The following is a 10,647-nucleotide window of genomic DNA, read 5'->3' on the forward strand; positions in this document are numbered from 1 at the left end:
TCTTCTCTAAAGTTTATAGAACAACAACAATTTACATAGGTTTTATATTGCATTAGGTATTATAAGTAATCTAGAGATGGTTAAAAGTATAGCAGACATGCTTAGGTTCTATGCAAATACTGTATCCTTTTATATAAGGGACTTGAGCATCCACAGATTTTACTATGGGGGGTGTCTGGGAACAAGTCCTCTCAGGTACCAGGAGACACCTAGTGAAAGAAGGTGCTGAGGATAGAAGGAATGCAGCACAAGTGGCTGTGTAGCTACACGTGACCTTGAGCTCTGCCCAAGCACATTGGTCTTACTTGACAGAGTCAAGTGCCTTTGCTTTAAGGCAGCAGAAGTTAATATCAACTAGAAATCCTGTGTTATCTGCCTTATTTGTAGCATCATTGAATCTTCTTTGAATTCCTCTGTGAGGCAGGACTTTAATCAGCCCTTCTTATGGATGAGGACACTGAGGTTGGCCAAGGCTCTGCAGGCCCTCCCTGGTGGACCAGGTTTCCCACGCCTGTGTTCCTCACATCAGTGCAGTGCACAGACTAGCAGAGAAAGAGCAGCACAGCTTCCCCACTGCTGCTGTTGCTGCCACCACCACCGCCCTGTGGGAGCTGCTGCCTTGTCTGGTTGAGAGCCCGTTGACTATTACTCCTTCATGTTCCCTATATGTCCTGCATACACGCAGCCCAGCTCCATGACCTGCCTGGCACCTCCTGTCTAGCTAAAATAAACAGGAACACTGGCACAGTGGTGCATGCCTGTAGCCCCAACTTCTAGAGGCTAAAGCAGGAGGATGACTTGAGGAGTTTTGGCCAGCCTGGTGCAGCATAGTGAGACTCCCATCTCCAAAAAAGAAAGTTGACAGAGAGGCACAGCACAGCAGGCTTTTTCTGCCCTTGCAGATTGGCTTCACCACAGACCCCCGAATGGCTCGATCCTCACCCTACCCCACTGACGTGGCACGAGTGGTCAACGCACCCATCTTCCATGTGAACGCAGATGACCCAGAGGCTGTGATATATGTATGCAGTGTGGCAGCTGAGTGGAGGAACACCTTCAACAAAGATGTGGTTGTGGACCTGGTGGGTCTGGGGTGCTGGCTGAGGCCAAGGCAGGGGTAGATGGCCCATCCCTGTCATGCTGGGTATGCCTGGTGTTTTGGGGGTTGCTGGAGCCAAGGAAAGGGTGACTATCCCATCCTTGCCTTGCTGAGAAAGCTAGATGTATTAAATGGCTGCTGGGGCTAAAGCAGGGCTTAGTAGCTCATTCTTGCTGGTACCAAGTAAACCAGATAGTTTGGAGTTATTGGGGTTAGAGCAGGGGTGGGAGTCTCCCTCCCTGCTTTGCTGAGCAAGCTGGGTATTTTGGAGGTGCTGAGACCAGAGCAGTGACTGATGGTCCATCCTGACATGCCAAGCTGGTCAGCTCTTCACATCTTCACCACTAAGGGCTAAGAGTGCTTTTAGATAGGAGGGTTAGTGCCACCAAGATCCATCTGCACAAAGGCCTGAGCATGGGGCATTCATTTAATTACAGGTGAGAGCAGGTGCTTTTACATGCCTCAGTGGTGCCTGAGCATGCTCTAGTTTTAGAGCAACTGCACCAAGCACACAGCCTGGGGTAGAGACTGAGCTCCTTGGCTGGCCCTGCAGGTCTGTTACCGCCGGCGTGGCCACAATGAAATGGATGAGCCTATGTTCACGCAGCCACTCATGTATAAGCAGATACACAGGCAGGTGCCCGTGCTGAAGAAGTATGCAGACAAACTCATCGCTGAGGGCACGGTCACTCTGCAGGAGTTTGAGGTAGGCAGTGGGACTCATGGCCACTGGGACAAGCCTTGGACAGAAAGGGAACCATGGGGTGGCTGCAAATGATGACGGCCCAGTGCTAGACATCAAAGATTTAAAGGAGCAGCCAATACTCCTTGACCCCTGGCTATCACAGGACACAGAGAACTAAGGACATGATTACAGCAGAGTGGGACATAGCAAATGCTCTGATGTGGGGAAAGGAAGTTTCAGGCAGGAAATGAAGTCTTTCTGTATGAGATATCCTGTAAGTTTTCTGTAAGCTATGTCCCTGTGTTAGGTTCATGCCCAAAATGATCTGTGGGCATATTGGTCCTTCTGCCTTTGAGGACTGGACCTCTGAGAGCAAGGTCTCAAGTCTGTCTTAGGTCTCCCTGGGTCTTACTGAACATATTATGGGCTCATCAGGCCTTTGAGTATCTGTTCAAGATCACCCTGAACTCAGGTCTGAGCCTCTGCTCTTAACATCTCTACGAGCCAAGAGATAGATGCCCGTGCTGAAGAAATATGCAGACAAACTCATTGCTAGAACTTGGTGATGAGAACCAGAGCTTTTGTATCTAGACAGACTGACTGTCTCACTGCCCAGGACTTCACTGTTTCTGTTCACACCTTCCTCCCAATTCCAGGAAGAAATTGCCAAATATGATCGGATCTGTGAGGAGGCATATGGCAGGTCCAAGGATAAAAAGATCCTGCATATAAAGCACTGGCTGGATTCCCCCTGGCCTGGTGAGTGAGGAGCATGCAGCTCAATGATCCACCAAGCCTCCTTTCTCCCAGCACTTGGGAGGCAGAGGCAGGTGGACCTCTGAGTTCGAGGCCAGCCTGGTTTATGTAGTGAGTTCTAGGACAGCTGGGACTGCAGGGAGACCCTGTCTCAAAATGAAAAAAAAAAAAGAAAAAGCCTCCTTTGAGCATTGATGGAGGACCAGGCCTGGGATGGCTCTGGAGAGCAGTCACTGGAGAGCTAAAGGCCAAGACTGTGTACCTAAGATGTAGGTGTGGGCTATTCCTACAGGTGGATGTAGGCCATTGTGGAGGGAGGGGCATTAGAGTATGTGTGCTTAGGTGTTCTGGCAGGGACGAGTATTGGGGGATATCTGGAGCTGTCTTCTCAGATAACCTCTCTGGTGGGGCAGAACCAGGTCACCTGCCAAGGTCCAGGGGCATGTTGGGGGAGGAGCTATAGTTGTGGCTGTTTAGCTGTGGTAGGCCCTAAAGGCAGATATAGGTGTCTATGGGGACAAGGAAGCTGCATCCCCTCTATCCTGGGACAGCAGGCTGACCAGGGATGTCAACTGGGAACCCACCACCTGAGTGTACATTGAGTCCGTCTCCTTAGGCTTCTTCAACGTGGATGGGGAACCCAAGAGCATGACATGCCCTACCACAGGCATCCCTGAGGACATGCTGACCCACATTGGCAATGTGGCCAGCTCTGTGCCTCTGGAGGACTTTAAGATTCATACAGGTAAGGCTATTGTACCTGTTCTAGCACCATAACTCTCTCAGAGGTGACACTGTCCTACAGGGAGATCCATTGGGACAGCAAGGCAGACGAAGCTTGTGGCATGTCCCTGCTTAACCTCTTGATGTCCTAGTTCAGCTCTCAAAGCCTCATTTGGGCTCCTATAGTCCCATGTTACTAGCTCCTCTCCCAGTGGATGTGGGGAGTTAGGACACCACACTGGAACCGATTACCAGGGAGTGGTCTTAGATTGGTGCTTTGGATCTACAAAGGCAGTTTCTGGGGCATCCCTGGGCCAGGCAGGAGAGCAGGGAAGTAGGGGTTTCTATGAAGCGTGGAAGGGGACCTAGAATGTAGGCAGAATTATGCTGGCAAAGAGGACATGGGCCTGCCACTGGCCCTGTCATCTGCCAGAGGGCAGCCCCACAAGTTCCTGGCCTTGTGGTGGATGTTTGCTGACTACATCCCTTAGCTGTGGTCACCATGGCTTTTGCTTAAGCAGTCTGTGGGTCTTATGGCTATTGTAGGGTGTTGGTGTCTCCTCTAGATAGTTTGTGGAGCTCAAAGGGACTATCACAGTGTGCATAGAAGCCAGGTGGACTAAGACACTCACTGACTGCATCTGGGCTGAGTGCTGTGCTCTGTGCATATCATAGGGGTTTTGCTGGGTGTCTGGTCTTAACCTTAGTCTCTTCTTCTGGAGAACAAGGATAGCATAGGGTTGTCACAGAGAATCCTGACCCAGTGCATGAGTTTCTTCCAGAGAGAGAGAGAGAGAGAGAGAGAGAGAGAGAGTGAGTTCGTTCTGGAGGATGGCTGACCCAGACCAGCGAAAGTCTTCAGGGGACCACCTTCAGCCTTTGCTTAGCACTGAACACTCACCCTAGGGCCCTACTGCATCAGCTATCCAGACCAGTGGCCACGTTCTTGAGGTCCTCAGGCCCCCTTTCATCTCACAGGCCTCTCTCGCATCCTGCGTGGCCGTGCAGACATGACCAAGAAGCGCACAGTGGACTGGGCATTGGCAGAGTACATGGCATTTGGCTCACTGTTGAAGGAAGGCATCCATGTGCGACTTAGTGGCCAAGATGTGGAAAGGGGCACATTCAGGTGAGGCAATGCAGGCTAGGGCTCCGGTCCCCTGGGCTTTGGTCTTCTCTCATTTAGACCATAGATCTCATTACTCAGCAGTATGTGGGATGTCCCAGGGTTAGCACTGGGAGCCTGAAGGAGAGCTGGCCCTTCCTCTTCTAGGGACTCCTGGGCAGGCCCCTTGTCTGGCTAGGGTATCACTGCTAATCCCCTAAGCATCCACAGCCAGAACCAAGTTGTCAGCCTGCTGCTGGGTCCCTTTCCTGACTCCCAGGGCAAGTATGCAGAGCTGAGTGCTTGGCATAAGCTGTGGTTCTCGGGATCCTTTATTGCTGTATTCTGGGACCTGCTTTCAGCTTGCCTACCCCATCTTGCTTGTTGAATTTGGGGATCCAGATGAGGACTCACATTTCTTCTAGTTTAGGGCCTCAGATATTCAGAGTTGACTCGGTGTCAAGATATTAAGTCATAGTCAGTAGCTTCCAGGACCACAAGCTACTTTTCTGTCCCTGAAACTAATTTCTGCCAGTCTTACTTCAGAGACCCAGCAGCCACTGGGCTGTACCTGAGCTGCATGTCGGGTCTTGGACTTGGGGCTCAGCTATTTGGTCCCCTTACTGTTCAGCCTTGGGGTCTCTACAGTGGTTGTTGCATCCTCTGAGCTTGGACAGAGCAGGCAAGGTGGTAGAGAGGATGTCAGGATGGTAGGGGACAGTGCCCTAGGGATATGCCTGTTTCGATCTCAAGGTGTATTCTGCTTCTAGGTTGACAAGGCAGGGCTTATCAATTCCCTTTGTGGGTTGAAAAGACAAGAGGTGACATAACTTGAAGATCTAGGTCCAGTGCTCCAGCGTACTGTATGGGTAGCTGGCGGATACGGAGTAGGGCTGGTGAGGCACAGTGGGAACAGGGCACATGGCTCTGACAGCCTTTTTGGTGTGGCCATTGTATAAGTTTCCTGGGACATTGGCAAGACTTACCTGCCTGCCTCCTGCCCGGGTCTAGAGTGGGTGACAACCCATTTGCCCTTGTCCCTTCCCTGATCTCTCTCTCCCCAGCCATCGGCACCATGTTCTCCATGACCAGGAAGTTGACCGGAGAACGTGTGTCCCTATGAATCACCTGTGGCCTGACCAGGCCCCCTACACCGTGTGCAACAGCTCCCTCTCGGAGTACGGAGTCCTAGGTGGGCTGGGTGCTTCCTGAGATGCCTCAAGGACCAGAAACAGGCTGGAGGGACCAGGGTCAGGACCTGGAAGAGCAGGGGATCTCAGAGCTGGGGAAAGGGCAGAGATACTAGGGATATCCTGAGGATCAGTGGTTAGACCACCTTTACCTAGAGATACTTGCAAGATGAGATCATGTCCCACATGGGTCCCTCAGGGATCTCAGTTGCTTTGTGGAGGGCTTCTATATGTACTTGAACCCCTTCCTGGATACCAGCCAAAAAGGGCCTAAACAGATAGACCAGTAGAGTCCACAGCAGGACGTAAATCCTGACTGCCTGACCCTGAGCTTACATGTTCTTTAGCTCATCACCCCTTCTCTCACTGTTAGCTAGCATGCTTCCTTCTTCTTTCACTGCCTTTCCCTGGGGTTCAGCCCCACCCATGGGGAGCTGCCTCTGGGCCTGGGTATGCCCCTTCTCAGCAGCTCTGCACATACTTTGGGGAGTCTTTTTGGCTGATGGTCTATGTAGGCTCCTCAGGGTGTCTTTGGACTTGGCTCCTGGGCCAGGTAAGCTGAATTGGCAACATCGGGTGTAAGAGCAGGTTGCCCACTTCCAGGAAGGTATATCCAGGCCTTTGAGGCCAAGGAGCCCCTGGCTTTTCCTGGTCTGTTGGGAAGGATGGGTGAGGACAGAAAGTATGTACTAAGGAAGGGCCAGGTTCAGCTAGAACCACTGCTACTTGGTAACTGCTCTGAGCTCTGTCTTGTTGTCCATTGCCCAGGCTTTGAGCTGGGCTATGCCATGGCAAGCCCCAACGCCCTGGTCCTCTGGGAAGCTCAGTTTGGTGACTTCCACAACACAGCCCAGTGTATCATCGACCAGTTCATCAGCACTGGCCAGGCCAAGTGGGTGCGGCACAATGGCATCGTGCTCCTGTTGCCCCACGGCATGGAGGGCATGGTGAGGGCTGGAGGGCTGGCAACTCTGCAGGCCTAGCCTAGGAGGGGTGGATTGCCCCTTGACCCCAGGGAGGCCCTTCTAAGCACCTGGAGCTTGGGATGGGGGAAACAGGCTCAGACAGGGTTAATCTGCTCCATAAAGCCATCTAGGTACCCCAAACCTGGGGACCCTGCAGGGCCAGGGCTATCCTTTGGGGCCAGCCTAGATCATATTGAATATATTTTCAGGGTCCTGAGCACTCCTCAGCACGGCCTGAGAGGTTCCTACAGATGAGCAATGATGACTCAGATGCCTACCCAGTGAGTGTTGCCTGTTATCCCCAGATGGGGAGCAGAGGCTAGATCAGGGGTGCTACTCCTAGTCACCCGTCTCCACCACAGGTGTTCACTGAGGACTTCGAGGTGAGCCAACTCTATGACTGCAATTGGATTGTGGTGAACTGCTCCACACCAGCTAGCTACTTTCATGTGCTACGCCGGCAGATCCTGCTGCCCTTCCGCAAGCCAGTGAGTCGTCCCCTAACTCTGTCAGCACCATGACAGCGCAGGGGCTGGATGTGGAGAGCCCCAGATGCATGGGGGCCGCTAGCAGCTGGTATATGTTTCCCTTCTAGCTGATTGTCTTCACACCCAAGTCTCTGCTGAGGCACCCTGATGCCAAGTCCAGCTTTGACCATATGGTGTCCGGTATGTGGCTGGCCTGGGCATGTTGGGCAGCCTTTACTAGGAGTGGTGTGTGGCTTATGTGGTGCCTGGTGGCCAGTATGTGGTTTCTGCTCCTGGGGTTCCTCTGCCCTTCCCTGCTCTGGCTTCATTGGCCCTTCAGCAGCTCCTGGCCTGGTCCCCAACCACCTACCTCTGGCCACAGGGTTGGGAGACTGGCGCCATTGCCAGCTCAGATCACTTGGAATGAGCTAGCCCCCCTCAACCATTAGGAAGAGGTGCTGAGAGACAAGAAGCTGGTAGAGGGCTGCCTGGTTTGCTAGTTAGTGAATACCATTCATTCATTCACTCAATGTTTTCACTCATGAAACATTACTGACATTACTGGGAACCTGATACCCGCCCCCCAAAGCTCTCAGTTTCATCAGCCTGGGAATTGGGGGCCAGGTAAAGCATGTGAAGACCCAGGTGTTGAAGTTGAAGTGTGAGGGAGACACAGGTAGAGAGTGAGGGAGGCATAGAAGTGAAGCCTATGACCAACAGAGCAGAGCTGGCTTTGAAAGCTCCTGGGCAGTAAGAGGGACAGGGCTTGGTGAGGAAGGACAGCAGCATGGACAGTTGTTATTTCATCTGTGTGTGTCTAGTGTGGGAAGGGGGCTGTAGTTGCAGTTCAGAGCTCCTGCAGTGGGTCTGCACTCCCGGGCTGACTGGCAGCTCTTCCCCTTGGCAGCAGTTGCCCTCTGTGCCTCAATGTCCTTGACTGGGACATGGTGATATAGGGACACTGCAGTAGCTTCCTGAGAAGTTTTGTACCGTGCATGACATCAAAGGAGAAATGATCAGGTCTGGGAGATAGGGGCTTGGCTGCAGGGTTAGTTAAGGGAGGAAGAATGCACAATAGCCTTCTAGCAGCTGCCCACCGTACAGCTTAGCAGTGTAGCTGAGAGCCACATACGATGTGGGCACAACTGGAGGGGGCAGATCTGGAGCAAATTGTGGTGCCACGAGCTGGCTCCATCATGTCACCTCTCTCCTCAGGGACCTTCCCCATCCCCAGTACTCCATACCTTGAGTGTTGGTGTTCCTAGAACTCTGCTCTTGTTCACATTCCTGTCTCTACCCTTCTCTCTGTGATCATATAGGGTATCATCTGTCCTTTATTCCGTTGTTGGGATCAAAAAATGTCTAATGTAAACATAGCCTGACCCTTGGTCAGCTCAGTAGCCAAGAAGAGCCCAAGGATGCTTGGGGTACTCAGAGCCATTGCCCCTCTGGGTGCTGATACCCCTGATGTACCTGACCCGTCCCTTAGGAACCAGCTTCCAGCGGGTGATTCCGGAAGATGGCATCGTGGCGCGGTCTCCTGAGCAGGTGCGGCGGCTTATATTTTGTACGGGAAAGGTGTACTATGACCTGGTGAAGGAACGCAGCAGCCAAGGCCTAGAAGAGCAGGTGGCTATCACACGCCTGGAGCAGGTGCGCTGAGTCTCAAGCACTGGGAGTGATGGGCAAAGTCAATTCGCCAGCCCCGGGCTCTGAACAGTGTTCGGGGCAGGAGCGGAGAGGCTCAGGGCAGCCCTATGCATACTGCCCCTCCTTGACTATGCCTTTTGTGTCTCTGCCTCCCCAGATCTCTCCATTCCCCTTCGACCTGATCAAGGAGGAGGCAGAGAAGTACTCAAGTGCAGAGCTGGTGTGGTGTCAGGAAGAACACAAGAATATGGGCTATTATGACTATATCAGCCCACGCTTCATGACTATCCTTGGCCCTTCCAGGCCCATATGGTACTGGGCTGGAGGGACAGCTGTCTTCCTCTCCTCTCTGCTAACCTGCCTATGGCTTGTGGGCTTTGCGGCCCCATTGTGGCTTTGCCACCCAGAACTGGCCTCTGCCATTCTCTGGGAGGCATTTGAGCCCCTGCTAGCTCAGAGTATTCTTGTTCGCGAGTTTACCTTCCCTGTCAGGGTTGGGGCATTGCCAATGTTACTTTTAAGGAGAGCAACCCTCTATTTTTGTTCTGCTGCCAGGACTGAATTACAGACCCTCTTGCATGACTCAAACCTCCTTCCTTTAATCTTAGCCCCGAGCCTCAGCACTGCCTTCCCTCTGCCAGAGGATAAGGTTGGCTGTGTCTGTGTAGGCCAGTCTCCTGAGGTGCCTAGCACTTAGCAACCACTGGTGCTCAGTGCAGGCATTTTTGTCTTTGGGAACATAGAGCCAGGTATGAGAAATGCAGAGAAGCCAAAATTATGTTTGCTCCCGAAGTCCCCAGGGCCATATTTATTGTCACCATGGGCATGGAGAGGGTGGCTTCTCTTCTCTGTCCTGTGGCCAAGTTTGCTTTAGGCCTTGCAGTTTCCTGGGAGAAATACCCAGGCCGGCATCCCAGCTTCCTCAGATGTCCTACAGCCCTGAGGTGAGTGTGGGGTGAGAACGGTCCTTCCCTTACCTGTCTCTCCTCCTCCAGGTATGTTGGCCGGGACCCAGCAGCTGCACCAGCCACTGGAAACAGGAACACTCACCTTGTGTCACTGAGGAAGTTTCTGGATACTGCCTTCAATCTCAAGGCCTTTGAGGGCAAGACGTTTTAGAGTGGAGCCAAGCCTGCTCCATCTTGCTGAAGGAGGATGCCTGCAGATGGACCCTGGAGGCCAGAGGAGGGGTGATTAGGACCCCAGATGAACCACACTCATGTAGCAGTTGGGGCCATAGAGTAGCACTGCAACCTTTAGTATATGCAACTTTGGCCTTTGTCTTATATCAGAATCAGTAAGGGCTGGGAATTAGCATCCCCTAGATGGAGGGGATATAGTTGTGTTGTATTTGGCCAGCTCTGCTGACCTTTCTGGAATTTGTATGTGTGTGTGGGGCTTCTCCTTCTGTGTTGGTCTTGTCTCTGGATGTCCACCGGGAGCCGTGTTCCTCATTGCTCCCATCCTGGCAGACCTAGTTGCCACTCACCCCTTAGTCTTCATCTGTAGATTCAGAGACATTCTCTTTTGTGCTCTTAGAAATAGAGATGTCAGCAATATCAAGCAGGTGAAGCAATCCATGTGGGGCAATGTGTGTGTATCAGAGGTGTCCGCGTCTCATGAGATGCAGCACACTCATGTGAACCAAAGTAGAAAACCAAATAGAAATAAAAATATGCTTGAGAGAAATTTTCTATTTTCCTTTCATATAGTAAAGTTAGGGAAGGGGCAGCGGGAGTAACAAGGGTAGAGAATGAGGAAGAAGAAGAACAAACTTGTTGAGATTATTTCAGTCTTCTTAGAACAGATTTTCCTCTGAGCAGCAGGCAGGGGTTTCCTGGTGGTCTTTGGCTTCCCCATTTTTCAGTATTTTTGTTGTTGAATTTGTACCTACTATGATGCTGGGGGAGCTGTAGCCCAAAGAACTCTTTTTTTTTTTTTCTTTTTTCAGACATGACCGATTTATTCAGAGAATTCAAATTTCACTTGGCAAAATATATCCAGGGG

The 10,647-nt window shown here is 51.9% G+C and overlaps 1 protein-coding gene across 1 annotated transcript in view; it reads left to right on the forward strand.

Moving 5' to 3' along the window:
* Ogdhl (oxoglutarate dehydrogenase like) overlaps window positions 1–10,329 on the forward strand; it is a 28,323-nt gene extending 17,994 nt beyond the window's left edge. The window contains exons 12-24 of the mRNA XM_008834111.3: window positions 903–1,082; window positions 1,653–1,805; window positions 2,441–2,543; window positions 3,157–3,285; window positions 4,242–4,392; window positions 5,433–5,560; window positions 6,327–6,505; window positions 6,733–6,804; window positions 6,886–7,011; window positions 7,119–7,191; window positions 8,480–8,643; window positions 8,798–8,952; window positions 9,636–10,329. Coding sequence (XP_008832333.1) covers window positions 903–1,082; window positions 1,653–1,805; window positions 2,441–2,543; window positions 3,157–3,285; window positions 4,242–4,392; window positions 5,433–5,560; window positions 6,327–6,505; window positions 6,733–6,804; window positions 6,886–7,011; window positions 7,119–7,191; window positions 8,480–8,643; window positions 8,798–8,952; window positions 9,636–9,759 — 1,737 coding nt within the window. The 3' untranslated portion in view covers window positions 9,760–10,329. The remainder of the gene's footprint in view (window positions 1–902; window positions 1,083–1,652; window positions 1,806–2,440; window positions 2,544–3,156; window positions 3,286–4,241; window positions 4,393–5,432; window positions 5,561–6,326; window positions 6,506–6,732; window positions 6,805–6,885; window positions 7,012–7,118; window positions 7,192–8,479; window positions 8,644–8,797; window positions 8,953–9,635) is intronic.
* Window positions 10,330–10,647: the final 318 nt, after the last annotated feature.

The sequence above is a fragment of the Nannospalax galili genome, unplaced genomic scaffold, assembly GCF_000622305.1.
Source record: "Nannospalax galili isolate Female #2095 unplaced genomic scaffold, S.galili_v1.0 scaffold996, whole genome shotgun sequence".
NCBI classification, from domain to species: Eukaryota; Metazoa; Chordata; class Mammalia; order Rodentia; family Spalacidae; genus Nannospalax; species Nannospalax galili.